We start from the raw sequence: 26782 nt of genomic DNA, 5'->3' as shown, positions 1-26782 counted from the left end.
GAACATTCAAGTAAAGAGTGGGGACATAACTGTACAATTTAGCAGTTGCTAGAGATAATTGCTGCTAATTTCACTGCACATATTGGATGAAGGGGTTACTACCATTGGCATGTATAAGTGAATGAAGAGTGACTTTTCACTGCAATCAGTACCCAAGAGAAATAGATTTCATTGGCAAATATAAGTGGACTGATTCACTGTCACATATAAGTGAATGAAAAGTGGCATCTCATTCCTGTCCTAGCTATTGCTTGGAATTTGGGGAAATGCATGAAAAGTGAAACTAGAGCTCAGAATTTGCATTAGGGCCAAGCTGGGCAGTTTTTTTTGACAGTCATTACTTTGAAGCCAGTGGGAGCCATTGGGTAAGTGATGAAAAGCGAGTCAGTTCCGCCATCGGTCCATATCGATGAGTGAAGGATCATTTCCTCGAATGTATAAAGGGGTGACTAGTGGGATCAAAAAATCCTACTACAATCCTCTGAATTTTGGTTGTACCTCGATGAATTGTGGATATCTCGTTACTGCTTACAAGTGACTTATCGGTGAGAAACACCGACTTCTTTTCAAGGATCAGATCAATCAGAAATTCCGTTGACAGCCAATACCCAGGATAGCGATGAAAACCAACATCTGGTAATAAATCAAACCTGAATCATTATTGTATGCGATAGCTTCATATGCTTGCTTGGAGCTAATTGATTTATCTCTCATTTTCTCAGTGTGATAAGAGGTGTTGGGCCAGAGTTGCTGTAAGGCAGCACGAGTGTTGGAATAGAAATAGCCATTGAAGTTCTGTCGATAGTCTAAGAACCAAAGTTCGGCTCACCGACCACCTGGATGTACTACATCTACAGAATTTGATATCCACCCAAATCGAACTACTATGATTTTAAGCCACAATACTAACCTAGGCCGTGGCAGACAACGTCAATCTACCCTACAGTGGCCAGTCTTCTAGACATCCTAAACACTCCAGTTATACCCCAGCAGATCGTCCCCCGCACGACTCGCCTATGACGTTATGCGCCCGCACATGTCGCCTGGTCCAATTTCACAATTGCTGCCGTTTTCACCACATCCTCCAGCCATGGCCATCACCATCTTGCCTAACGCAAGCGAAACGGCCTCCGTCACGTCCATCTACAATGCCTCGCGCACCAAAATCATCTTTGTCACCTTGGCGTTTGTGATCTCGTTGGTGTCCTTCGTGTCCCAGACGGAAATCACGTCCCAGGCGTACCAGCTCGGGTTTTCCGAGCCTGTGGTGTTGTTGTTGGTGACTCACGGCTCGTGGTGGGTGTTCTGGCCCATCCAGGCGTTTGTGGTGTCGGTGTACAAGACGTACGCCAAGTTCACCAGCCCCACCAACCGTGAGTTCACCATAAGCAACAACATCGGCAGTGGCATGCACGCCCAGCGCATGAGCACCCACTTGTTGGAGGAGGAAAACGACGTCCGCCAGCAGATCGTGCCCACTCAGAAGGTCAACTACTGGAAGTACTTCAAGAAGTGCATCGTCAAGCAGTTCCACAACGTGTATCACACGTCCATCTTGATCTACGAGGCTAACGTCAACGGCGATACCAGCACCAGCCACTTGAACCAGTTGATCGACCAGAACCCCCACATCTCCAACACCAGCTCCATTACTGCGTGCGTCAGGACGTTCTTGGCCACCCCTGCCATCCGCTACATCTTGTGGAAGAGTTTCTTGATCACCTTGGTGTTGACGGTCGCTGGCAGCACCTGGTACGGTGCCATGTCCATGACCTACGCTGCAGACGTCACTGCCATCTACAACTGCTCGGCATTCACTGCCTACGCGTTTGCCATCCCCATTCTCCACGAGCGCTTCTCGTGGCTCAAAATGTCCTCCGTCATCATCGCTATCTCTGGGGTCTTCATTGTGGCCTACTCGGATGCTGGCTCCGACGAGGACACCGAGTATCCCTATAGATTCTGGGGTAATTTGATCATTTTCGCAGGCGCCATTCTCTACGGCTACTACGAGGTGCTCTACAAGAGATACTTGTGCATCCCACCCCATTTGACCAAGTTGATCACACCTCGTCGTCAGATGACCTTTGCCAACTTCGTGATGGGACTTCTCGGGTTTTACACCTTTCTGATCTTGTTCATATTGATTGTGCTCGCCGATGTTTTGGGCATTCACAAGTTCAATTTGATTCACTACGGGGAAAACACCAGGGTGATTTGGAGTTGTATCAGCGGGTCTATTATCTCCAATATAATCTTTAGTGCGTCGTTCCTTTCGTTGATGGCGTTGACCAGTCCTGTTTTGTCCTCAGTCAGTTCTTTGGTTACCATTTTCTTGATCGGATTAGTCGAGTGGTGGCTATTTGGCAACAGCTTGAGTTTCCAGCAATTGTTGGGTGATATGTTTGTGATAGTTGGCTTTGTCTTATTGACGGTTGCTTCCTGGAAGGAAATCAGCGAAGGCAATGATAACGACGATGTGGATGCCATCAGTACCTATTCATTTGCGCTCAGTTACGATGGTTAGCCAAAAATGAATAGACATTACATAAAAGTACCATTAGAATACAAGTATGATTTAAGAGTTTGAGTCAGGACGAGTTGAGAACAAACTAATTTTGACACTGAAGTATGAACCAGAAAGGACCCTTTGGAGGTAGTATAGAGTCCATGTATTAAGGTGCTTTCTGGAAAGAACAGAATAATTCAGACTAGCTGTAGAAATTATTTGAGAGTCATACTGGTCCTATTCTTTCCACATCAGGCTTTGGGCCCTTCCTTCGTAAATTAGGAGTGAAATACCTTTGAAGTATACTCTATTTGGCTGGTATAGGTGTATCCAAGAATAGTGAGGTGTAGGTGTTTTCTCTGGGAATTATATTAGCCTTACCATTGACCATTATAATGTCGCATGTCGCCAAACCTCTGCCCCACATCAATGCGACATCAACACTGATGGCAAACCAATACCACGATGTCTGACTCCGACGATTCCTTCAGAGGGCTCATGAAAGCCCTCAATCTTGACGAATCACAATTCAAGTCCTACGATGAAGACTTCCTGAAATTGTCGTTCTCTCAGCTCTCCACAATCAAACAGGACATCGAGTTGCAACTCTCCACCCTCTTCGATTTATTAAAGAATAAGTATCGAGTGGAGATGGACACGCCCTTGGTCAGCCCAGACGGGTTTCCTCGTGCAGATGTGGACGTGGTAAGCATACGGCTTGTTAGGATCAAGATCATCCGGTTGAGAAATGATCATAAGAGGCTCTTGGAACAGTTGGAAACGAAGATGTTCGAAGAGTTTGCCAAGGCGAAGCAGGCGGCTCCTGCCGAAGAAGTGAACAGCAAAGCTGAAAACCACCCAGCTGTTTCACCAGTGGATTCAGCACCGCCCACCAGAATCCCATTTGCTGTGGTTAGCGAGGTGGTGCCCCAGGGACCAGCACACTCCGCAGGCTTGCAGTCACAAGACAAGATCGTGTTGTTTGACGGGGAGATTCATGCTGGAAATCACGAAAAGTTGTCTGCCTTGGCAAACAGGGTCAGAAACAAGGTGGATCGCGAGATCACGGTGGAGGTTTTGCGAGGTACAGACACAGAGACCTTGGTATTGGTGCCTACCAACAACTGGGAAGGACAGGGCTTGTTGGGCTGTCGGTTAGTGCCATTATAGGCGAGAAACTGGATAATAGGCCAGGAAGTAAAGCTAGAAGGGTGGTAATCGAGTATTTAAAAGAGTATGGTTTGTCAGAAGTATAATTATAAAAATTCCAGCAGGTGTGACCGCTGTGGGCCAGAAGGATAGAAGATCAACATTGCCTAGTTAGACATCTATAAGTCTGACATCAATTACTACTCAACGGTTGTTTATGAGATAATATATCCTATGTTCTAGGAGAACACGAGATGAGAGCTCCTATCGTTCACTACAATGTAGATTATTAGGATAAGAAGTACATAATGGACTCTCGAGGTCGAGCTACTTGATGACACACGGATGGGATTGATACATTTCCCACTGGCTAACTCCGGAGAATATGAGTATATCAAGTTAATCGAACAGTGGTTAATTACATTCTCAAATTCGACCAGATGCATCCCATCCCATTGATTACAGACTTATTTTCTGATATTTTCCATTGATAGCTACATATTCCTTACCCTCTCTGGTATTCACTATTGATGAATTTCGCATGATAAATCCGCTCTGATTTCACACTATATGCTCTGATAAGTACCTTTAATTTTAACTCTTAGGCTCTTTCGATAGGATCCTATTAATTTAGTCCCGTTATCCTCTTTGAGAAATGCCTGTCAAGTAGCACCAGTCTGATCCGTGGAAATCTAGCCCAGGGCCAGCAAAGGCGTTGAAAAGGCTTGAACAGAATTCGTTGTGGAAATCGATTTGATGTTTAAATACACTCTCCAATACTTCGGATATTCCATTAATTACATGCTATTCATTTATACAACGAGACCAGACGGTTAAGACCAGAGACTATTCATTTATACAACGGTTAACACCTTACTCATCCACCATGCAACGTACTGGTAAACGTGAACACATCTCCGCTCTCAAGCACATACTCCTCCTGGCCCTCCAACTCCCAGTCGGTGTCGTTGATCAACACGAGGATTCCTGGACGAACCGTGTCGTCTTCGATGAACACAGGAATGTCCTTGGGGTCGCTGATGATGTTGTGGGTGACGTATTCCACCAAGTCTTTCATGGTGGCCTCGCCTTCCTCGAGCGGCACCACTGCCTTGTGCTCTCTGACTCCGCTGGAGATGACGTCCAAGCCTCCAAGGAACTCGATCTTGACTCTGATGCCCATTGTGGAACCTTTACTGCGATGCCTGAGGAAATGTCTGTCTGCGCACTTTAGTGGGGCACTGGTGGTGCACGGAATGGAGGGTCTGGGGAAAGTACCAACCAGTAGAAGGACGACTCAAGGAGACTCCTGGAGGCGGTAGTAAGGATGTTTGTGGTGGCACTGTCACCGTCACCAGTGTCTGCTGCCATCTCCTCCCATCTGCCACTCCCTGCTACCACCCTCTCTCTCCAGCCTGTGCCTGCGCTACCCACCCTGGCCACGCACTACTGCCTGCACTTTTCAACACGTATGAAAAACCACCAGGCGCTTGCTGATTGCAATACCAAACCACCCAATTGAACCACACAAACCGCTTCCCATGATCCGATTGACCTGGTTATTTGCAGTGGTCTGCTTTGCGGCTAGCGTGCTTGCTGCTGCCGCCGCCACCCCCGACGCATTGGTTCTTTTTGACCCTCAACTCCACGATTTGCTGTCCCAAAACTCCACCTCGTCGCTTAGCAAATTCATCTCCAACTTGGAGCTCCAGTACAAGGTGACTGTCAAGTCTTACGACGACGAGGACATCAAGTTGCTCCTCGAAGACGACTTGGCCTACGACAACTTGGTGCTCTTGCCCTCGTCCAAGAAGGCTATTGCCGCCAAGCAAGCCGTCAGCCAGGGCCAGTTGTTGAAGTACATCAACGCCCATGGCAATGTGTTGGTGGTGGGCGACGCCACCAGCGTGTTGCCAGAGTCCACACGTGTGTTCTTGAACGAATTGGGCATCTATCCTTCCCCCAAGAACTTCAGATACCAGGACCATTTCCACACCTCCGACTCCGGCAAGGTAGCGTTGGCCCCTGCCAACGTGGTTGCTGGAAACAACGTGATTTCGCAGTTGTCGACCTCAGAGTACGACGGTGGTGCTGCCTTGATCTCCAACAACGAGCTCATCATTCCGTTAGTCCAGAGCTCCAAGACTGGCTTCACTGCTGGCAACAAGGAGTACCTCGATGAAGACACTACCTGGACGTTTGGTGAACAGGGATTCTTGGCCGTGGGGTTGCAGGCCTTGAACAACGCCAGAGTGGCCTGGGTGGGATCCGAGTCTCTCCTCGAAAACGAGCTTGTCCAGTGGGTGTTCCAACAGAAGGGAGTGTTGAAGTTGCAGTTCGTGCACCATTCCAGAGAAGAAAACCCAGCCGTGCCTGACCCATCCATCTACCGTGTCAAGGAACAGGCGTTGTACACTATCGGTGTGTCTGAGTGGGTGGACGGTAAGTGGGCTCCCTACACCGTCAGCAACCCCGAAAACAACTTGCAGGTTGAGTTCAAGATGTTGGACCCATACCAAAGACTCGACTTGAAGCCTTTGGGACCGGCTGCTTCTGTTGATGGCCTGGACGTCTTGGACACCCAGGTGTACTCCGTCCAGTTCACGGTTCCTGACCAACACGGTATGTTCACCTTTGGCTTGGACTACAAGAGATCAGGATTATCTTACTTGGAAGACAGCAAGGTGGTGACGGTCAGACACTTGGCTAACGACGAGTACAAGAGATCCTGGGACATCACCAACTCCTGGTTGTACGTGGCCAGTGCAGGCTTGGTGGTGGTAGCTTGGTTTGCGTTCGTGGTCAACTACATTTATGTGGGCAAGACCAACGCGGCCAAGAAGAACATTTAGGGTAGAGTAATCGATGATTAAACAGCTTTGGATAGAGTGTAGCCAAGTTTATGTGGATTTTCAATACCAACCCTTCAAACCTCCTACTGAAGTGAAAGGGAGAGGTAACCGAAGAGACTCTGCGAGATTTAAGGTTAAGGAACAGCTGAGAGGTTTACTAAATCAGAACCACTCTATTTTTATCACTAGAGATATTATCTAGCTCGCAAGAAATCGAGAAGCACCTAGAGTTTGAGCAAAACGAATAATTTAAGGTGAATCTAGTTATATTATTTAAAGCAAATGTACGAAATATTCGGATCCATGTAATGATTATGATCTTTCACATAAATTCTTAGTTTATTCCTTGCCCTTAATTTATCCATTGATCGTCAGATGTGCTTCTGGTATCCAGAGTTTTTCCTAGCAGATTTGCATCTGTCTGCCCTGTGGATTCGGAACGAAATCAATTCATCTACTTGAGCAATAGCTCGAGACACGATTATACTGGAAATCCGTCAAGATCCATGAATACCATTTAATCTGTGACGGACCATTTCCGTAATACGGTAGTCGTAATTTTGTTGAACAATACGACATCCGTGCCATACCGTCGGCTACACTGGCCACGCTTATGAAAGGCCGCAATGGTTGATCTCTATCACTTGATGATGTAGATAAACCGCAGTTCAACCATGACCTAACTGACGAAGGTCATGCTAACCAGCGAGAGGTAAAATCTGTCTGAATGGATAACTACAGGTTACATGGAAGTGTCCAATATTGGTATGTCCAACACCAGAAAATTCCATTCACATCCTTAATTCACCACTAATAAATCTCGCTAGCGGGGCTCACTCCATCTCGTATGAAACTTAGCGGAGCAAACCCACACTAGTTGATCCCTTCCACTCTCAAGTGGTCCCTCAACAATTTCTGGCCTGTCTTGCACGGCATCACAGAACGACTAACTTCAGATATTTCTACTATCTAAGACAACATATCTTCATTGCTTACTCAGTTGTCCCTATCAAATGATCATCATTGTATAGTCATGTCTGCAATCGACTGTCACGGACTATCGTCAGACAGTCCCAAACAGTCAACCGGGCAATCGCCAACGTTGAAGGAATGGGCGAAAACTCTGTACTTATACTGGCGGCGCGTCCGGGTAACGGCGATGGGGCAGGATGGAGCGCTTACGTCATTGCTGACTCAGCATGCCCCAAATCAGGTTCCCACAACCACATCACTACCGGTTAGCAGTAACACTCGATCCAACCAGTACGCGTCTTTGGAACCAGCAGAACCCCAGCATCACACCCGCCGAGCACTATAGCAGCCTTCCATCCGGCCACAACACCTTCTTTGCATCGCCTTCCCATCACAACAAGCTATGGTCTGAAATGTTTCACTTGGCTTCATCTTTATACACCCAATACACCAAGCGGGAACAGTACAACATCTTGATCCTAGGCTTGGACAATGCCGGGAAAACCACGTTTTTGGAGCACTTGAAGTTGATATACCCGGCGTACAACGAGTCCAAAGCTGCTTCAGCAAAACGGGCAGCGGACGACGAGGAAACCAAGAAGAACACCAGCGAGTTGCTCAAGGCCAAGCGCATCTTGCCCACAGTGGGGCAGAACACCACCACCATCAAGTTTGAGTCGTCGATCGAGTCACACTTGTCGTCACAGTTCAAGAATATCAACCTCAAGTTCTGGGATCTTGGGGGCCAAAAGTCGTTGCGCTCGATGTGGTCACGGTACTACAAGTCGTGCCACGGGATCATCTTCATCATCGATTCCACCGACACCGAGCGGTTCCAGGAGTGCTACGAGACGTTGAAGGAAATTGCCCACGACGAGTCGTGGAACTCAGAAGAAAACAGCGATCTCCTCAACGTGCCCATCTTGATGCTTGCGAACAAGCAGGATCTCCCGCAAGCGGTTGATTTGGTGTCGTTGAAGACGGGGGTGTTCATTCAGTTGGTAAGCGAGCTCGAGGCCACCGACTCCAAGTTACTCCCCGTGTCGGTGTTGGAGAACCAGGGGCTCCGGGAGAGCTTGGAGTGGTTGGTGACACGGTTGATCTACAACAAGGGCAATAAGCAGCCCATCTACAAGTAGCTAGAGTGGCATACAATGGTGACATCTGATGGAATTGAAGTCCTAACGAATATGCCAATACAATTGAGTCGCGACGAATGATTGGCACGTTACATCTATTTCATGGAACTCTGCAGCGTCATTATTTGTGAGACTAAATACCCGTCAAATCATCGTGCCATATACTGATACGATATTTTCCATAACTGTGCCGTGAATGGTCTGTTACATCTATCCATAACTCTAGCAGTGTACCATTTTTAACACAAGAGTTATAAACTTCATTTCACTGTTCCAAATACACAGCAGTAATGGTTGTCGTTACATCATCCATACTCGTAGCAAGATCAGCCATCAGGTGAAGTACATGCCTGTCACTTCAAACTTTCAGGTAGGCCCGATCGGAGTTTACGATAAAAATCCAGACCCCAATGATATGCACGTACAAACTATGCTGTACGAATTTAACCAGGAAAATTTAATGATGCCGTTGGAACGCTGCCAAACATTAGGGTGGATGCAGCAGATACAGTAGAAGCTAAACAGCATTGGCCATCGACATTGATCGACTCCCGTGGAATTCCACGAATCCGACGGAAACTTGAAATTAGAAATTATGTTATATATATATATTTAAATTAATCACCGATCTATCATTGCCAGAAATCGATCTATACAACAGGCAAATGGAGTGAATTAATTATCAATGCCAAAAACTATGATTTTATGAACTATCCTTGCCAGAAACTTTAACCGGCAAAAAGCGTTCATCATTCTAAATTTTTCTCTGTGAAAACCGGAGTACCGAGTGATTTATCATAGCCAGAATTTCTTACTGGTACACATGATGTTTAATAGTGACTGTCTCATTCTGCCGGATCGCCTGCACACAAACCTACATTCTCGTATCTGAAATGAGCACCAGTGGATTAGTCTATCAATAGAGAGCTTTATACTTTTGAATTACGATAAAGTAATCATAACAGCCAAAAGCTTGCTCCTACTAATGAAATATTTTAGTTGAAGCATGCCAATGCCGAAAAATGGACTTCCCGAGCCAATTACCTTCAAGTCTAACTCGTAGTGGCCCTGCGTTCATAGGGTTCCATGAGAGTATGTGTCACGTGACCAGTCATCACCTACGCGGAAGCCGCAGGGCGTGCGCCCGCGTCGGTAGCATTGCTCTCGACACAACCACGATTGTTCCATGACAGTGACCTGCAATGCAGCACTGCAGCCATCATACTGGCGATGCCAGGCCAATGACGTGAAGCGACGGGGCTGCGCAGCCTTGGGCATGTACGCCAATGCCGAGTAGTGAAGAATGGATGTTCCAGCAAGTAACAGTATTCTCAGAGTAGGGAATAGAACCCATACATCAATTCCACCAGCCAGTAATCCCATCAATTCCAGTAATCCTCTAAGCACTGATCCCTTCCTCCTATTCCGTGAGGAGAAGCAAGCGGGCGTTTTGCCGGTCTTCCCCAGTTTCATCAGCCACATGTGCGTTTTAGGTTGCTGCATGGAACAACCACACCAGGAGCGATGAAATTTGCAATCATTGATTGCTGTTCCCCTGCCGAGTATAAAGGCAGCGAGCCCCTCTTATTGTAGGAACCTCAATTGCAATAAAACCAATGTCTGAAGATAAACAGAGCTTCCTCGGAAAGCTCAAGAAACCGTTCAAAACCCATTCTAGATCCTCGTCCAGCACGAAGTCGCTGGAGACTGGCCACAGCGACGTTGTGGATGCCGCCTACTCGGAAGGCAAGAAAGCTGGCCACAACCCGGAAAACTCGCCCATTGAGCTGGCCTACATAGAGGGCCACAACAAGGGTTCTGGTTCTGACGATGTCGTGAAACAGGCGTACCAGGAGGGCCACCATCAGGGGCAGTCTCATGGAAAGTCTCATGGCGCCTACGGAGCCGCTGGAGCCACTTCCTCCTCCCACGGAACCTCCGGTGCTACCTCCTCCTCCTCTCACGGAACCTCCCACTCCCCCTCTGTGGTCGCCTCCTCCCACGTCGGCCGCGTCGTCACTTCTCCCCCTCCCGTCAAGCGCGAGCCAGTCACCAAAGACCTCAGTGGCGACTTCACCAACGAGAAAAACCCATTGGACCGCTCGTTGATCGGAAAGGAAAGAGACCCCGAGTACAACGACCCCAACTGCTTGCACGAGAACTCCAATCCCGACTACGCCAACGATGCCACCAACGACAAGGGTACTGGTTACTTCTTCGACCCCAAGGACACCCAGGGCGGAGTCTATGGTGACAGTGCTGGTCCGTACGACGAGGCCACGCGCGCTAAGTTGGAGCGCAACAAGAATTTGAAGACCCAGCCTGCTGCCTACGCAGCCCAGGCCAAGCAAGAACAAGAGCTTGAAGCTGTCAAGGACAGCTCCTATGCTGAGGGCGTCAAGGCTGCTCACAGAGACACCTCGCAGGCGTCGTCTTCAGCCCAGGCTTCGTCCTCGCAGGCACTGGCTGCAAATGCCAGTAGCAGTGCGAACGACAACGCTGGCAAGGGTACTACCTTGGACCCCTCGGAAGAGCACTCCAGAAACAAGTCTGCGTTCAACTCCTCGGGTGTCACCACCGCCAAGAAGGACTTGGGCGTAGCTACTGCTGCTGGCGGTGCTGCCACTGCTGCTGCCGTGGGCGCAGGCTCCCATTCTGGCTCCAATTCTGGCAAGCATGCCTCTAACACCTCCTCTAACGCCCAACCCTACTCGGGAAGCATTTCCCCCAAGCCTGCCCTGAAATCTGACGACAAGGACGCTGCCAGACAGTTTGCCAAGTCTGGCGCTTACGACTCTACCCTGACCTCCCACACTAACGACAAATCATACACTGCCACTGCTGTGCCTCCTTCCAGCAAAGACTTCGACTACGAAAGTGAGCTCAAGAAGTTGGACAGACAGATCGACCAGACCCAGAACGAGATCGAGAACTTGAAGAGCTCCAACGTCTCAACCACCGGTGTCTACAACCAGGACCTCGCCTCAGACACAAGCAAGTCTTTGGACCCACACTCCGACCACCACTCTGGTGCTGCTGGCGCTGGTGCTTTAGCCGGTGCCTCTGGCGTATTGGCAGCTGCTGCTAGCTACGTTGGCCTCGGTGGAAAGAGCTACGACGCTTCCGAACATCCTGTGGTACACGAAGCCTACGAAGCAGGATTGAAGGCAGGAAAGTCAAGCTCCGGAGCCGCTAGACACTCATCCAAGACAAGCTCCGGCTCGGCTGCTGGATATGCCCCTGCTGGATACTCTTCCAGTGAAACTGCTCCGCTTTCTAAGTCAACTGAAACTAGTCATGGTGCTAGCCAAACTGCTCCAGTTTCCACCACTCACAATACCAGCCAAACTGCTCCAGTTTCCTCTACTCATAGTGCCAGCCAAACCGCCCCAGTTTCTAAGTCTGTCGAAACTCATGGTACTAGCCACTCTGCCCCAGTTTCCGCAAGCAAGTCTTTGGACCCACACTCCGACCACCACTCTGGTGCTGCTGGCGCTGGTGCTTTAGCCGGTGCCTCTGGCGTATTGGCAGCTGCTGCTAGCTACGTTGGCCTCGGTGGAAAGAGCTACGACGCTTCCGAACATCCTGTGGTACACGAAGCCTATGAAGAAGGATTGAAGGCAGGCAAATCAAATTCCGGAGCCGCTACAGGATACTCTTCCAACCAAGCTGCCCCAGTCTCGAAATCAGTGGAAACTACTCATGGTTCTGGACAGACTGCGCCAGTCTCCAAGTCAGTTGAAACCACCAATGCGCCAGGCCAAACGGTATCAGACTCCAGAAACACCTCAGCAGGTATCTTTGGTGGTGCTGCCAGTGCCGCAAGTGCCATTGCTGCCGGAACACTTGGTTTTGGTTCTGGTTCTTCCCACGAAGACAGGGATTTGAAGAAGTCTGAATTGACTTCGGAAGATGCTTACGTCAAGACTTCTGGTAAAGCTACCGGATTGGATCAGGTCAATGCCGACGGCTCCCAAAAGCCAGGTTTCTTTGACGGTGCCACTGGTGCCTTAAGTGCCGCTGCTGCCGCCGCTGGATTTGGTGGTGCTGCTGCTGCCACTTCGTCTTCGGACCCAGTCCATGAATCTTACGATGCTGGCAAGGTCAAGGCTAAGGAAAACATTGGTACCTCCAAGTCTGCTGAGATCGGTACAACTCACCACAAGAGCTCTGACTCCCCACAGAAGCCAATTCTTGATGACGTTGACGACAAAAGCGATACTAGAACTAGCCACTCCTCCAACTCTGGAATTTCTGGATACTTGGCTGGTGCGGCAGGTGCAATTGGCCTTCCATATGGTTCTGACTCAAAGACCAGTGCTACTGCTACTTCTACGTCTACTGATCCACATGCCAAATCCAGTGGATTAGTGGGTGCAGTTGACGGCCACGAAGATGTTGCAAAGGCCAAGGCCCATCCCACTAGTAAGGACCCATTGAAGGAAACCGAAACCGACGAAAAGGATGAAGGCGATGGAGTCCAAAAGGTCCCAGGGTTGACCCCAACTGAAGAGTCAGCCAAGGGTACTTCTTCCAAGGACAAGAAATCCAAGGAATTAGAATCTGAAAATAAGGACCTTGCAAGCAGTGGTAACTCCAACAAGGGAATTCTTGCCTCTGCTGGAGCTGCTGTTGGTGGTGTTGCTGGCGCCTTGGGTGTATCTGGTACTAAGTCAGGAGTTCCTGCTCCAGGCGAGTCTTTGATTGCTACTGCTGAGCGTGTCGATGACGATGTTGCCAAAGCCAAGCCTCATACAACTGGAAAGAGTGCTTTGACTGATTCTGGTGAAACGAACGACAAAGACGATGGTGTTCAACAAGTACCAGGATTAGTTCCAGCCAGCGAAAAGGATGACTCCAATGCCAAGGGCAAGGATAGCGGATCTTCCAAGATGACTGAAGCCGAAGTGGATGCCTACAACAAGAAGCATGGTTTCAACAAGAATGACAAGAGATCTTTGGTTGAAATCGCAGAACATGCTGATCCTGAAATCAAGAACCTTAGTAGTCATCATGGTAAGTCAGTTACTGAGGATGGTGACGAAGAGGTTGAAACTAAGGATGGTGATGTTCAACCACTTCCTACTCTGGACTTCAAGCAAAATGACTTTATTCGTACTGGTGGTAAGGAAGGTTCATTGAGTGACCCAGTGGACTCCAAGTCTAGTCCTCATCAAAAGAACTCCAATCCTACCAACAAGAAGCAAGAAAACCAAGCTTATGCTACGGGCCACTCAGCGAAGGACCCTCATAAGGAGCATATAAACCCTGCAGACAAGATCGATCGTGCTTACAAGGATGAAAAGCCCAATACCGCAGGTATTTCCCACGATACTCACCAAGAGACTAGTCAATCTGACAGTTCTAACTATGGATATGGTGCAGGTTTACTTGGTGCAGGTGCAGGTGCCGTTGGCGGCGCAATCTCGTATTTGTCAGGGGGTAAGAAGGCTGATACTCATACTGAGCACTCTAACACCGTGAGCGATGTTCACGGTGAGAGTAACCCGAGGCAACGTACCGCCCCCCAATCAAAAGAAGTAAAGAACGAGGCTTACAGTGAAGGATTGAAAGCTGGTGCTTATGAGTCAGGCAATGTTGCGGCTGCAAAAGATGTCAGCAGCCTGTCTCATGGAGCGAACACGAAGGACTTAAGTTCGACCCCTTACAATGAAGGTTTGCAAGCTGGTGCTTACGAATCAGGTAATGTTGCGGCTGCGAAAGATGTTAGCAACCAGTCCCACAACTCCAACTCCAAGGGATTGAGTTCCAATACCGGACTGACTGCAGCTGGTGTAATTCCAAACAAGGATCAAAGCTTTACTGCTGAGGACCACAAGGAATTTTACGCAGCTGGTGTTCACAAGGCTGCTTACGAGCATGGCCATGATCATGGTCGTAGGGAACATGAGGACTCAAAGCATCAAGCTAGTGATCAAGGATTTGGTACTGGCGCTGACTCAAAGCACCAAGGTATTAACCGAGGAGCTGTTGCCGGAGGAGCTGTTGGAGGAGCCGCTATTGGGGCTGCCGGATCATCTGCCCTCGGTCATTCTTCATCCAATTCTTCTAGAAGCAAGAACTCTGGGAACAAAGATGAGCTATTGGTAGAAGTTATTGGTGTTTCTGACAAGGAAGAGGCCTCGAAGATTGCCCGTTCTGCCTCCAAAGATTTGAGCAAACAAGGAGTAGACTTATCCTCGGGTAAGTTGGTTATCAATGCCAACACTAGGGAAATCTACAAGACTGATACTGATCAACCAGCACAAAGCTTAGTCCAGGACGAGAAGAATGCATCAAGCTCCAGAGCATCCAACTCACATGGTGCTACTGGTGCAGCCGCAGCTGTGGGAGCTGCTGGTGCCGCTGGAGTAGTTGCAGGTAGCCAAGCAGTTCACCATGATGGATTTGGTTCAGGTTCGAAGTCGTTGAGGGAGGAAGACATTCAAATTCCTCAACGTCAAGATCTTACCAGTGCCGACCCTTCCCAGCCAAACAAGTTCCACGATGAGCATGAGAAAGCTAAAGAAAGATTGAGTAGAGCTGCAAACGAGGGCCATCTTGGAAATGTTGCACCAGCCACCTCTACCCATGAAAGTGGGAAGAAGGAAGACGTCTTGGTCAACGTTCGTGGAACCAAGAGCAACACGGACGCAACTAAGATTGCTACAGGTGCAATTCAATCTTTGAAACAAAGTAAACCAGAAGTGTTGGCCAACGCTAAGCAACTTAATGTTGATTCCACAACCGGAATCATCACTGATGAAGTTGGAAATTTTGTTGCTTCTACTAACGAAGGAAGATCCACTAAGTCAGGGTTGTCCAATGAAACCAGAAGTGGTTTATCGAATGAAACCTACGATTCCAGTGCTTTGCAAAATAAGTCTGGCAGAACTACTGACATTTCTGGTGGTCAAAGCCACGGTGGATTGACCCACCATGGTAACAGTCATGCTTCTGGCGTTAGAGGAGGATTGTCTAGCGAAACCTACGACTCTAGTGCCTTGCACAACAAGCAAGGTGTTTCCACTAATATCGGTGCTGGCAACACTGATGCCTACACAGAGCCATCTATTGGATCTTATCCAGCTCAAAACCACGGTTTGAGTGGCAGCTCCGCTCACACCAGTGCTCCAAGAGAAACTAGTGCTGACTTTGCTGCTGGTGGTGCAAGTGGAGCATACAATTCCAAAGCAGTCCCATCTGAAAATGTGACTACGGGTACCCATTCCCAAAGGCAAGAAGTCAGTCAAACCGGTCATGTTAACCATGTCCAGATGCCAGGCAGCTTCATTCCTTAGTTAGATTGATTTATTTAGTGATTTTATGAATATATTCAAAATATATTACCAAGTGTAGTCTACGTACCGGGCGTAATCAAAGAAATTATAAAAGAAGTAAACACGAAATAAAAGGCCCAAGCCTTGCTTTGGGTAATATAACAAATAATAAGAGACCAAACCTATACTCCAAATCCGCAAACTAGCGACTCACGAAATAAAGAAACCAAACCTTAATCCACGCCGCTAATTGTAGACTCTTCTATCCAACTCTCTCAACACATTAGCCACAGATTGTACCTCAACCTGCATGCCTCTAGTGGTCAATTTACCAACCAACGTGCTGAAATCCACAGAGTTGAACTTTTTGTGCCGAGACAAAGTCTTGTAGGCATCAGCACAGGGTATGAACATTCCCGAGGTGGATGTGGCAGGATTGTTGGTAGCTATGAGCGGAGGAGGAGCTGACGATGGGGTGGAAGGAGCGGTCATCGAGCCAACAGATATCGAAGGTATACTTGCCTTGGAGTCAGTTCGAGAAATCATGGGCTTTGGTGAAGGACTGATGGACTGCTCGCCAGAAGAAGGCGTTGACGATTCTTCCTGGGCCTTGTTAGCAACTGTAGTACAGAACAAAGTTGACATTGGGTCCATCTGACACTGCTGACAGGTACCTGGATTTCCCGTACACCCACCATCGGAATCTCTGGGGGAGTCCTTATTCTCTGGGCCCTGTTCAGTGATTCTGGTGGTTGGGTTGAGCACGGTAGGCACAGCACCAGGAGTCAAGTTAGTGATTTCTCGTATTTCCACCGATGGTCCTGGATGCATCACGGGCAAGGATGCGTTTCTGGTGAAGCTCTTGGAGTTCAAAATTGGTGGGAGTTGCTTGCTCTGGCCCACAGTCTCGTCCTTGGGATCTTCATTGGGATACTGCTCATTCAACGAACTGTTCAATCTGGCAGCTTCTTTGGCAGCTTCACGACATACACACGGAGTGTCATCAGAGCAGAAGCCACAGTCTTCCACTGGCGAGCTGTCGTTGTACTGGTTATTGCTCTCCAAATGGTTTCCACTATGCGAGGCTCTCTTGGGTTTCTTCAACTGGGGCACAGGCTTGGTCTGGGCAGCGAACTTCTGGGTGAAGTCGATCTCCAAGGGTCCGTCATTTTCCTTGATCGACGACACCTTGCGCTTCTTCGAAAGTGACACTGCTGGCATGGGCTTAAACGACTTGATGGCGTCCTCCAACTTCTTGTTGATGTCAGCCTCGTTCTGGGCCGATTTCAAGCCTACAGACTCACAGAGACAGTCGTCCTTGAGACACACTCCGCAGTCGAAGTTGTTTTCCGACGGCTTGTGGGGTGTGGTGTGAGACGAGATGGGAGTGAACGTGGACGAGATCGACTTTCTGTGGGAGTGGAACGAGGGAGGCGACTCTGTGGATGGTGCTGGCGAGATCTGCTGCACTGAGTATGCCGAGCTTGCAGGCGAGCCGGTGTTGTGGCTCGTGGGGGAGGCGTTGGAAGCGTTGTTGGCGAGGTTGTACGATGGCTTGAATGCAGAGGGAATGCGTTGGTTCTCCTTGACGGCATTCAACTCGTGTCTGATCTGTTCTAAGTTCTTCAACAAGAACTGATTCTCCACCTTCAACTTGTTGATGGTGTTGACGAGGCCCATTTCCTTGACCTCCTTCTCCTTTTCGACTTCCATCAATTTCTCTTCGAGCTCCTGCACTCGCGTAGCTCTGCGCTCTCGGAAAGCTCTTTGAGCTGCTCGGTTCTGGGCCTTTCGTTTCGACGCTGGTGTGTCCACGCTGGGCTTACGTCCTGGCTTGGGACGCGGTGGCAACACCCATTCTTTGGAGGTGATGATTTGGGTGACTCCACCTGACGGTCTAGGCGTGGCAGCACCTGACGTGCTGCTTCTGGACGACGAGGTGCCTGTGGCAGGAGGGGAGCCTCCTGAAATGGCGATAGGCGAAAGTGCCAGTCTTGGGGCAATGGTAGATGCTGGTGTACTCATTGGTAAAGGATCAGGGGTGGGAGCGATCAGAGGGGTCGAATCTAGCGATGCGTGCTCTGGGAAGATGGCAGTGACTCGACTGGCGTTGGTGTCTGAACTGGAGACTGGACTGGCGACTGGACTGGTCCAGGATCGGGAATGGTTGTTGTGGTCAGGGAGAGGGTGGGAGGCTTGAAAGTGGGGGAAAAAAGTGGCTGGCACGGTGATGGCAGTGTCCAGCTATGGTAGAGCGGAAACGATGTCAGAGGCCTTGGCTTTTAACGGAAGACGTGGTGAAGCAGTGGTCTGGTGTAGATATTGCTGTGATTGATTGGCTGACTGATGAAAAAGATAAAACTCTTTTTGTGTCACCAGGTAGTGGCACGGCCGATTTGGTGGAGAACCAAGGCTGGGCATTCGGGCAACAGGAACGCCGGAGTAGCCATGGCTAGTGGAGACGTGGACGCTACAACCACGCCATATGGGCGTTGAGCCATACCAGCTTCTGTTGCTTTGCGGTTGTTCTGGTGGTGGGCCAACTGAGGTTCTGCCGTGTCATTCTGGCAGAACTTCTTTGCGCCAGGCGCACCAATCGCTGCATGTGTCACTGCAACGGTCAATAATTAGCTCAGTTCCGAAATCGGAGCAGTTTGCATCCGAGGCTGGGCCAGCAACAAAAAGGACTGTTAGTGGCTTCACTATAGGCACCAGGGGGGAAGTGACAGCAAAACCGTCAGTTATGGACGATCTTAGCGTACTGGAGCCCTGGGAGTTGAGAGGTGGTAACGCTGAGATACTACGTAGATTGGTAGCGATTGGATAAATTTGGTGGCACTAAACCGACAATGCTTGTCCTCTCGCAAGTAGGGAACTACTTCACAGGTATTTGAGTGGTGGCTTAAGTGGAGTAAGCTAGAGACAAAAAAGTGGAGAGTAGTACTAGGGAGAAATTGATTTTGGGAATTTAAGCGAATGGTGGATTGAAAAGTACCTTTTCCTCCAGTTCTCGGTATACTTTAATACGAACAGGTTAGCAACTTTGGATACATTTACTTTTATTTTGCAGCAAATTGTAATCTAACTATGTACCTATGTATTGGAAGCACACTATTGATTTATCTCTTTTAAGTCAATCCTTTACACTACAAGATTATTCTTGTCGATTTTATTTTAGATGAAGTTTGCATCATGGTTCACCTGGGACGTCCTTTTAGGAGCAAATCATTTTTGTTGATACTTTGATTTATTGCCTTCCAGTCCTACCAGTCTAGCGTGTGGCACAATAACCAATTGCCTCTACTAGTATCTTAATCTCTGTAGTAGACGGGGTTAATGAAAAGTCGAAAGGCTTGTCTGCAATGATGCTACAGTCAACGTTCTGACGATCACAAGAACTCCTTGTTGAGTCATACAAATGGACAATGTCGACCAGTAATCCAACATTCGATTTGAAAAGTTCAGAATTAAATTGGCATTCACTGGACCTTGCTCATACGGCAATCCAATTTAGACAAACGGTCGCTTGAGCAAAATACCGAGTTGGATGAAAAAATATTCAGCTTTCTGAATTAAGCAAAATCCGACTACTCGGTGAAAGATCTTTCAAGCAGATGTCAGCGTTGTAGGAGACTTTCTTGTAACCGAAGAAAATTGTCTCAATTCAAATTTTCGGACAGAAATGTATTTATTGGTATAATGGTTGCAATTTGGACTTAACATACCTCCCACTACCAAAAAAATTACACAAGCATTAGAATTCTAGCATTTGCCATTCCCTTACCATCTACACTTCTCATCATCGGGCGAACCCGGCCTTTATTATATACAAGACTACTTTTCGTTTTGAATCTCCTTCTGGACTCTAGCGATTTCCTCGGCACTTGGGGGACCGTCAAACACCTTGTTCAAGGAGGTCTTACCGAGCTTCTCCTTCATCTTCTTCTCCTCTTCGAGAGCCTTGGCAATGTTGGCCTCCACAAACTTCTCGTATTGCTCGTATTGGTACTGGCCGTGCTCTCTGATCACATCCAAAGGCATCTTTGGCTCCTTGGCCAATGCAGGGGCGCCCAACATTGAGGCCAAGAAGTTTCCGGCGTTTGGCTTGTTGTTTTCCTTCTTCCACTGTTCTCTCAACTTCAACTCACGCTGCTGGAACTCGTCCACAATCTTGTACCTGTCTTGGAATGAGTTCAAAATGGGTCTGACATCCTGGGATGGCTGGGTGGCCAAGTACTCCAAGAATGGGATCAACAGAATCAAGTAGTCGTCGGCCTTTCCGTCCCACTTGTGGGCCATCACGGCATTCTCTCTCTGCAAGGAGACGGCATCTTCGTCCACCTCGACGATCACGGTTTTAGCCAAGTCACGGTTCAACAAGGACAAGTCCTTGATCAACTTACCGTCCTTGTAACGACATCCCTCTCTGTACAAGGCGAACTGGATGGCAGCCTGCATGGGGTCCAACTTCTTGACCACATTCTCAGAATACATCTCGTAGTTGGAGGCAAACACCACGATTTCGTAGTACTGCGACAAGTATCTCAAGAAATAGTCCACACCCGGTCTCTTGGCAGTTCTCCAACCGTTCAGGGAGTCCCAAGACGAGTGGATCAACAAGTCGTCCAAGGTCAACACCAACGTCAACGGACGACGGTAGCCCTCAGGAGCTGGTGGAGGCAACAACTGCTCGAAGATGGGTTCAGAGAAGAACGTGAACAACGAAGACCATCTCTTGTTGAATCTCTCATACATCAAGCCAGGGGTGTAGCCGTTGTCGATTTGGAGGCCATCGAGCGACTTCTGCTCGTCCTCCGAGTCCCAGTTCCGGGTCATGTAACCGACACCAGCACCAGCTCCGAGAAACGACAGTATGTAGAACCAGTTGGCATACTTTTCTCTCTGGAGGTCCTTGGAGGTCTGAGCTCTTCTCTTTCTTCTGGACCTGGTGGAGCCCTCGCTGGAGCCCTCGCTGGTGGGCTCTTCCTCTGGCTTGGGTTCGCCTTCGAACCCAGCCTTAGCCAACATGTCTTCGGTCAAGATGGAGTTGCTCTTATCAGTCTTGGGCTTTTCGGTGGAGTAGAGCTTGTGGAGCGGAACAGCCACTCTGGCGGGGGCAGCCCTGAACCTCAAGGCGGCCCCGACTCTTCTGGCCATCACTCTGGTCGGGATCATTTAGTTGGTGAAGAATGAATGGTGAGTGAAATTAAAATTTTTGCTCACCACGACAGTAGTGCGTTGGAGACATGGTAGGAATACGAATGGGAATGGCTCGAATGGGCACAGGACGGCAACTAGCGACCGCTAGGGACGTGTGTGGTGCCAGCGGACGTGTAATTGGTGGTGGATTGGGCGTCAGTGCCAGGGCGTTTACGTTTGCCGCCATCACCAGAGCATTTGCTGCCACTACCACGAGAACGTTTGCCACCACCACCAGCACTCTCGCCAGGAGAAACATCCTAGTCGACAGCCTTGCGTACGTCAAACGTGTGGACGATGAGCAGGCACGGTTGGCCACAGAGGCGTCTACTGCCGACAAGATCCATACGCTTATGGACCACATCAAGCACCACCGCGAGTTGCTCTACTTGCTCGCAGTGTTCCACCAGCAGTGCTCCAAGGCAGGCATTGCGCCAGGCAGCTCCCGCCAGCAGTCGTGGAGGTTCTACTGGGTGTACATGACACAGTTGAAGCCGTTGCACGATTCGTTCTGGGAGTTGTGCCGACTCGTGGAGATCGCCAACCATCCTCACCGGCTCCGGTGGGACGTGCGGGACGTGGGGTTGTTGGACCCCAACAACTTCGACCCCGAGGTGTATGCGCAGTTGCAGACGGGACGCTTCGAGGGCGTGGATTTCAGGGACGTTCAAACGTACTCAGGAGGGTCGTTCAGAGATTGAGCCAAGGGAGAGGGTGAAGTCCATGAAACTACGTGATGGAAGCTAGCACGAAGGGACAGTTCATGAAACTGCCTGAGAATGTATCGAAAAACCGGAGAACAGCCCCAAGCAACTATATCGTAATGGTAAAGAGGTCGAGTGCTAATCGATAGATGTATGTTCAATTCTCTGCGGTTCGATGAGATGGAAGCCAGAACCAATGAAGTACAGCTGGTAATTATGGTGAAACTATCGAACAGTCCATGAAACCGCGGCTGATAGTTTATTGAGGAGTATGTGTTAGTATAACAAACTACATCTTATTCTTTATTAAGGCATCCACAGACAATCCCAACAAGCTACGGTCCGACATTTATGGAGAATCCAGACATGAAGGACAACGATTTATTTAAGCACTAATTGAATTTTGAGGTCGATCAATGGGACTATACCATCCACAGAACTACAGGACTATCTCTGTGACTGAAGATCCTACATAATAGAATGCTTACAGGGTGCTAATTCAAGATAGAGCCAATAACCCGCGAATGGCCCAGGAGTTTCTAGCTGGGTAGTTATCAGCCATTCTTTAGTTTCATTCCGGGCAGATGTGCATCGAATGTTAGATGGCTCCTCGTCATTGGGAACACTTCTACGTTTGCACGGTGAATTGTAACTTCTAATCTGAAAAATCTCCACTTCGCACGGCTGTGCCTCTCTGGCAGTCCTTAGTCTAAAGTGCCACGATGAACCTTTAATTTGTCTACACAATAAATATTTCTTAATTCAAACTCACTTCTGGTAATTGAAGAAACGAATAAAATAAAGAAGGCTCTACAGTCGATCCAGTTAAAATTCATTAAATAAAATATCGTAGTGTACTATACTTTAACTATGGCTTAGGGATTCTCAAAGACTTGGAGATCTCGGCACATCCTTGCAAGAAGAAACCAATGGCAATGGCGTGGAACTCGAACACTGTGCCTTGGAACAAGTAGCCTCCAGGCAAGTCGTCCAAGATCAAATCCTTGAACACCAAGGTGGCCATGAAGCCCACCCACACCAAGTTGCTAGGCACAGGTAATCCCTCGAAGTACTGGGACTTACCGGACTTGTCCTTGGGGATGTTGTTGGCAGAGATGTTAAATCTGGCCAAACGGGTCAAGCCACACAATACCCAGAAAGTCAAGATCAACACATCCACGGTGGACTGGAACCCAATGGCAAACGCGATGGTGGCAGGACTGACACTGAACGAAATCAAGTCGGCCAACGAGTCGAGCTCCTGGCCCATCAATGAGGACTTGTTTCTCAATCTGGCGACTCTGCCGTCGAAAAAGTCAAAGAACAACCCCAAGCAGATGAAGAAGTGGGCTCTTTGCACGTAGTGGCTCTTTCCTGTCAAGGTGAATCTCAAGCACGACACGATGGAGTAGAATCCCGAGAATCCATTCAACAAGGTGATGAAGTCGGCCATGTGGAGGTTTCTAATCAACGAGAAGTGCCTGTTGTCCTCTATGAATGCCACGTACTCCTTCTGCTCGGGCTTGGGGAGCAAGTCCTTGGACGACAACGAAAACAACGACGACGACCTGCGGATTGGTGGGTTGGGAGGCACCTCGTGGGTGCTGTCGTCGAACTCGGAGTCCGACGCTACTGCTGATTCGTTTTTCTTGAAGCCTGAAGATGACATTGTCAGCTGTGGGTGCTTGTGGCTGCTTAGTGGTGTATTTGTAGCCGAGGGTGTGCAATTGCAGTGGCAGCAAGAATGGTGATGATTGCAATTGACGAAGACGTTCCAGTTGTTGCTGTATGAATTTTTGTCATGATGCGGAGCGCAGTAATGGCTGGCATGCGCGCCAGCAAACGTCACCGCCCCGCGTGGAATCCCGGCCTGTGCTAGGGGAGTTTGCGGTGCGCGCTAGCGAGGATTTAGGGGACCGTTTCACTGGGCCCGCCAGCGCGCACCGACAGCGCGCACCGCCAGCACTGGCTAGCAACAGCACATGCACTTTGGCGCCAGGTATTATTAGGATTTATAGGCCAAGAGGTGCTGGGGCGTGACATCCCCATTTCAAGGGTGGAATGCGGCGGTTCTTTTGTCAGCGCCAGCCTCGGCAGGCTTGTGCTTGGTGGATTTTTCGCTTCTAATTCCTGTTCAGGATACGAAAAGTCCCTGAGGCTATTAGCAGAGTGTTGAAATGCACAGCCTCGTACGAGGCGTTTTTCGCAGCTAGTCATACCAGAGCACATATCAACTACGAACGGTGAAATGCTCAGAAAGAAGAAGTAAGGACCCACTCTCACCGAAGTTGAAATTCAGATCCCATTAGCTTAGGAAACGTACTACAGCCACGAGTGCGGTAACATTGTATATGTAATCTATGGATGTTTGTAGCAGAAGAATTAAAATGGCAACTTAATCGTTGGAAACCACCACCCTAGGCACGGGCGACTGGTAGGTAGGTTCAGCAGCCTCGGACAGCGATGAGCCAGACCTTTGATGGCTGGCTCCAGCTAGCTCGAAGTAGACAGGCTGGTCTGGTTTCTTGTTCAACAAATCTCTATTGGCGTTCAAAAGTGATTGCACCCCACTCAGCGAGGCTTGGGCAGGCGTAACTGCAAAGGAACTAATGGAATCGTTGGAGGCGGGTCTCGATAACGATAACAATGCGGCTCTTTCCTTGGAGCCATTGTCAAGCACAAACAAGTTTCCAGCCGAGGGCAAAGACGTCATGGAATGGGTCTGGTCCACTTTGGACGACTCGGGAAGTTGGTTAATTTTGAGGTTCAAGATATCCTGCTGCTGTTTCAAAATTTCTTGTTGCATCTTTAGGTATGATTCGTGCTGCTCACGATGAGTATTAGAATCAGATGATTCCAGTCCACTAGCTGTATTCAAAACCTGGGCTGCATCAGGGGTGAGATTGGGCGACGAAAGAGTTGACTGGACATTTTGTGGAGTGGGCATTTCAGATAAGAAGGTTTCCTCGAATGGATTTCCTTCCGAAGGCGATTGATTTAGCGGCGTTTTGATGGTTGGTGTGAAAATTGCTGATAAACTTCGCTCATGATTTGGTTCCATGTTCAATTTAAAATTGTTAAGAGACTTTCTAATTGGACTAGTGGCACTAGAAGTAGATCCAGAATGAGTTTGAGAAGAATGGCCCAACTGTTGGGATTTGTCGAGTTCCATTTCTTTGAGATCAATCTTGGATTGAACCATAAGAAATCTCTGAGTATGCTTGGAACCAAACTTGCACATTTGTTCAAGATCACCGAACCAGTTGGTGAATTCACCCAATGTCAAACATTTGAAGGTATGCTTCTTTGATGAGTTGGAATTCTTGATTAACTGGAACTTGAATCCCTTTTCGTCTTTAATCTTAATACTAAGGTCATTGAGATTGTAAGATTTTGTTGGAACATCATCATGCCCGATAAATCCACCAATCTTATCCTTTGAAGATTTGCTCTTCTTGGGTGGAGTCGATTTATGTTCTTTGAGCTTAGATTCCGAACTTCCATTTTCATCACCTTCAATTTTGAATTCATGCAAATAGTTACATGTCAAAACATAGTAACACTTATTGTAGTTCTTGAAAAGTTTCGATTTCTTGTAAAGAACTCCAAATCTGATACATTTATTATGGATTGAATCAGCATATGGAATGACAATATCCTTAAATGTTCTCGTTTCTTTCTTCTTTTGAACTGGTGAATCTTTGTAAAAGTTCAAGAAATTAGGATTCATTGAAATAAAATACTCCCAATCGTTTGAGCACGAGTTTGAAATCTTTTCCTTAAGAAAAGTATAAAACTCTTGGTTCAACAGTAATTTTCCAAACTTGTCAACTACCACATTCAATTCTTTGAGAACATAATTGAAGAGATCCTTGGAAATGTTTTGAAGATTGACATAAGAAGCAAACATATAATTTTCATTTAAAAGTTGATGCTTTATTTGATAGTCGACGTGAAGCTTGACCAAGAAAGGATCATCTAAAACACCATCATCGTCATCATCGTCAGTTCTATCTTCTTCGGAGAGCAATTTCCTCTTCAATACTGGAACTTTGGTGCTGTATCTTTCCACTGAATTCAAATACGAACTTAACACCTTTCCGGTAGAACTAATTTCCTTAAGCAATTCTATATTTGAAAACGATTCGTTTTTCAAAGTGGTTTTGATTTCTTTGATTTTATGAGATAAGTTTCTCAACAACATTTCAAGTCTAGGAATTAGTTTGCCATTCAAGTCTTTGTAAGCTTTAGTATTGTTTCCGAATGCCACTTGATGCTGATTCAACAAGAGAGGAGGAAGGTTCTTGAACAACGAGTCATCGGGGAAGAAATGTGATGGAACCTTCACGTCGTTATAGTGGTTGTGGGCACTTTGGGCGTGATTGGCGTGATTTGGTTTCGAGTTTGCACCTCCAAGCGACAAGTTCTTCTTGTGATTCAGGGGGGCATGTGGTCCTTGTGAGTTGATGTTTTTGAGGAAGGTCGAGTTGTTCGATTTGGTTTTGAAAAGACCTGGCCGTTTGGCATCGGAGTTGTTGGGTGTACCCCCAGTACTCGTTGATGCATGAGACGAAACTGTAGTCAAGCTTGTTGTCGAAAGGTTTCTATTGTGCTCCTTGGTCGGAGTGGTTGATTGCGAGTTGGAAGGGCTATGTTGGCTATGGTTAGAGCTATTGATCTCGTCCATCACCCGAACAGGCAAGTCCTTGAATCCTGGGAACAGGATGGAATTGATCAATTGGTAGTTGAGATTGGCCTCGAACTCCTTGACCATTGCAATTTCTTTGAAATAGTGGATCAACGACTTGATAAAGTACTTCCAGTACTTGAAGTAGTTGATCAAGTTATCCACAGGCTTTGCATCATTGCCAGGGATGTTCACGAAGAACGGGGACTTTGGGTTGGTGGCTGGTAGGATGGCTTCCTTGGTGAAAGTAAAGGTAGAGGACATCCTAGAACATCTGATATAGCGAAGTTG

The 26782-nt window shown here is 48.1% G+C and overlaps 11 protein-coding genes across 11 annotated transcripts; 6 read left to right on the top strand and 5 right to left on the bottom strand.

The window, feature by feature from the left end:
- Nucleotides 1–1090: 1090 nt before the first annotated feature.
- On the top strand, nucleotides 1091–2527 carry CANTADRAFT_87347 (mannosylinositol phosphorylceramide synthase regulatory subunit; the record flags this gene model as incomplete). The annotated part of the gene is made up of 1 exon (XM_020211330.1): nucleotides 1091–2527. The coding sequence occupies one exon, from the start codon at nucleotides 1091–1093 to the stop codon at nucleotides 2525–2527; it is 1437 nt and encodes a 478-aa protein (XP_020066460.1).
- A 447-nt stretch (nucleotides 2528–2974) lies between these two features.
- CANTADRAFT_18991 (uncharacterized protein) lies at nucleotides 2975–3679 on the top strand (the record flags this gene model as incomplete). Its single annotated transcript, XM_020206386.1, has 1 exon — nucleotides 2975–3679. One exon carries the CDS (start codon nucleotides 2975–2977, stop codon nucleotides 3677–3679), a length of 705 nt encoding a protein of 234 aa, XP_020066459.1.
- An 856-nt stretch (nucleotides 3680–4535) lies between these two features.
- On the bottom strand, nucleotides 4536–4841 carry CANTADRAFT_18990 (ubiquitin-related modifier; the record flags this gene model as incomplete). Its single annotated transcript, XM_020206385.1, has 1 exon — nucleotides 4536–4841. The coding sequence occupies one exon, from the start codon at nucleotides 4839–4841 to the stop codon at nucleotides 4536–4538; it is 306 nt and encodes a 101-aa protein (XP_020066458.1).
- A 358-nt stretch (nucleotides 4842–5199) lies between these two features.
- WBP1 (dolichyl-diphosphooligosaccharide-protein glycotransferase) lies at nucleotides 5200–6510 on the top strand (the record flags this gene model as incomplete). Its single annotated transcript, XM_020208590.1, has 1 exon — nucleotides 5200–6510. One exon carries the CDS (start codon nucleotides 5200–5202, stop codon nucleotides 6508–6510), a length of 1311 nt encoding a protein of 436 aa, XP_020066457.1.
- Nucleotides 6511–7895: 1385 nt separating this feature from the next.
- On the top strand, nucleotides 7896–8621 carry ARL3 (Arf family GTPase; the record flags this gene model as incomplete). Its single annotated transcript, XM_020209008.1, has 1 exon — nucleotides 7896–8621. The coding sequence occupies one exon, from the start codon at nucleotides 7896–7898 to the stop codon at nucleotides 8619–8621; it is 726 nt and encodes a 241-aa protein (XP_020066456.1).
- A 1616-nt stretch (nucleotides 8622–10237) lies between these two features.
- CANTADRAFT_18987 (uncharacterized protein) lies at nucleotides 10238–15922 on the top strand (the record flags this gene model as incomplete). The annotated part of the gene is made up of 1 exon (XM_020206384.1): nucleotides 10238–15922. The coding sequence occupies one exon, from the start codon at nucleotides 10238–10240 to the stop codon at nucleotides 15920–15922; it is 5685 nt and encodes a 1894-aa protein (XP_020066455.1).
- Nucleotides 15923–16147: 225 nt separating this feature from the next.
- HAP43 (Hap43p) lies at nucleotides 16148–17926 on the bottom strand (the record flags this gene model as incomplete). Its single annotated transcript, XM_020211329.1, has 1 exon — nucleotides 16148–17926. The coding sequence occupies one exon, from the start codon at nucleotides 17924–17926 to the stop codon at nucleotides 16148–16150; it is 1779 nt and encodes a 592-aa protein (XP_020066454.1).
- A 1827-nt stretch (nucleotides 17927–19753) lies between these two features.
- On the bottom strand, nucleotides 19754–20959 carry TIM50 (protein translocase subunit; the record flags this gene model as incomplete). The annotated part of the gene is made up of 1 exon (XM_020208270.1): nucleotides 19754–20959. A coding segment is annotated over one exon (1206 nt), but the record flags the coding sequence as incomplete, so codon positions are not given.
- Nucleotides 20960–21354: 395 nt separating this feature from the next.
- FGR39 (Fgr39p) lies at nucleotides 21355–21771 on the top strand (the record flags this gene model as incomplete). Its single annotated transcript, XM_020208292.1, has 1 exon — nucleotides 21355–21771. A coding segment is annotated over one exon (417 nt), but the record flags the coding sequence as incomplete, so codon positions are not given.
- Nucleotides 21772–22672: 901 nt separating this feature from the next.
- On the bottom strand, nucleotides 22673–23473 carry CHO1 (CDP-diacylglycerol-serine O-phosphatidyltransferase; the record flags this gene model as incomplete). The annotated part of the gene is made up of 1 exon (XM_020209125.1): nucleotides 22673–23473. One exon carries the CDS (start codon nucleotides 23471–23473, stop codon nucleotides 22673–22675), a length of 801 nt encoding a protein of 266 aa, XP_020066451.1.
- Nucleotides 23474–24199: 726 nt separating this feature from the next.
- On the bottom strand, nucleotides 24200–26755 carry CANTADRAFT_3448 (uncharacterized protein; the record flags this gene model as incomplete). Its single annotated transcript, XM_020208588.1, has 1 exon — nucleotides 24200–26755. The coding sequence occupies one exon, from the start codon at nucleotides 26753–26755 to the stop codon at nucleotides 24200–24202; it is 2556 nt and encodes an 851-aa protein (XP_020066450.1).
- Between the last annotated feature and the right edge of the window lie 27 nt (nucleotides 26756–26782).

The sequence above is a fragment of the Suhomyces tanzawaensis genome (genome assembly GCF_001661415.1).
Source record: "Suhomyces tanzawaensis NRRL Y-17324 unplaced genomic scaffold CANTAscaffold_1, whole genome shotgun sequence".
NCBI classification, from domain to species: Eukaryota; Fungi; Ascomycota; class Pichiomycetes; order Serinales; family Debaryomycetaceae; genus Suhomyces; species Suhomyces tanzawaensis.
Note: the sequence above shows the minus strand (reverse complement) of the source record. Positions and strands in the feature narration are given on the sequence as shown.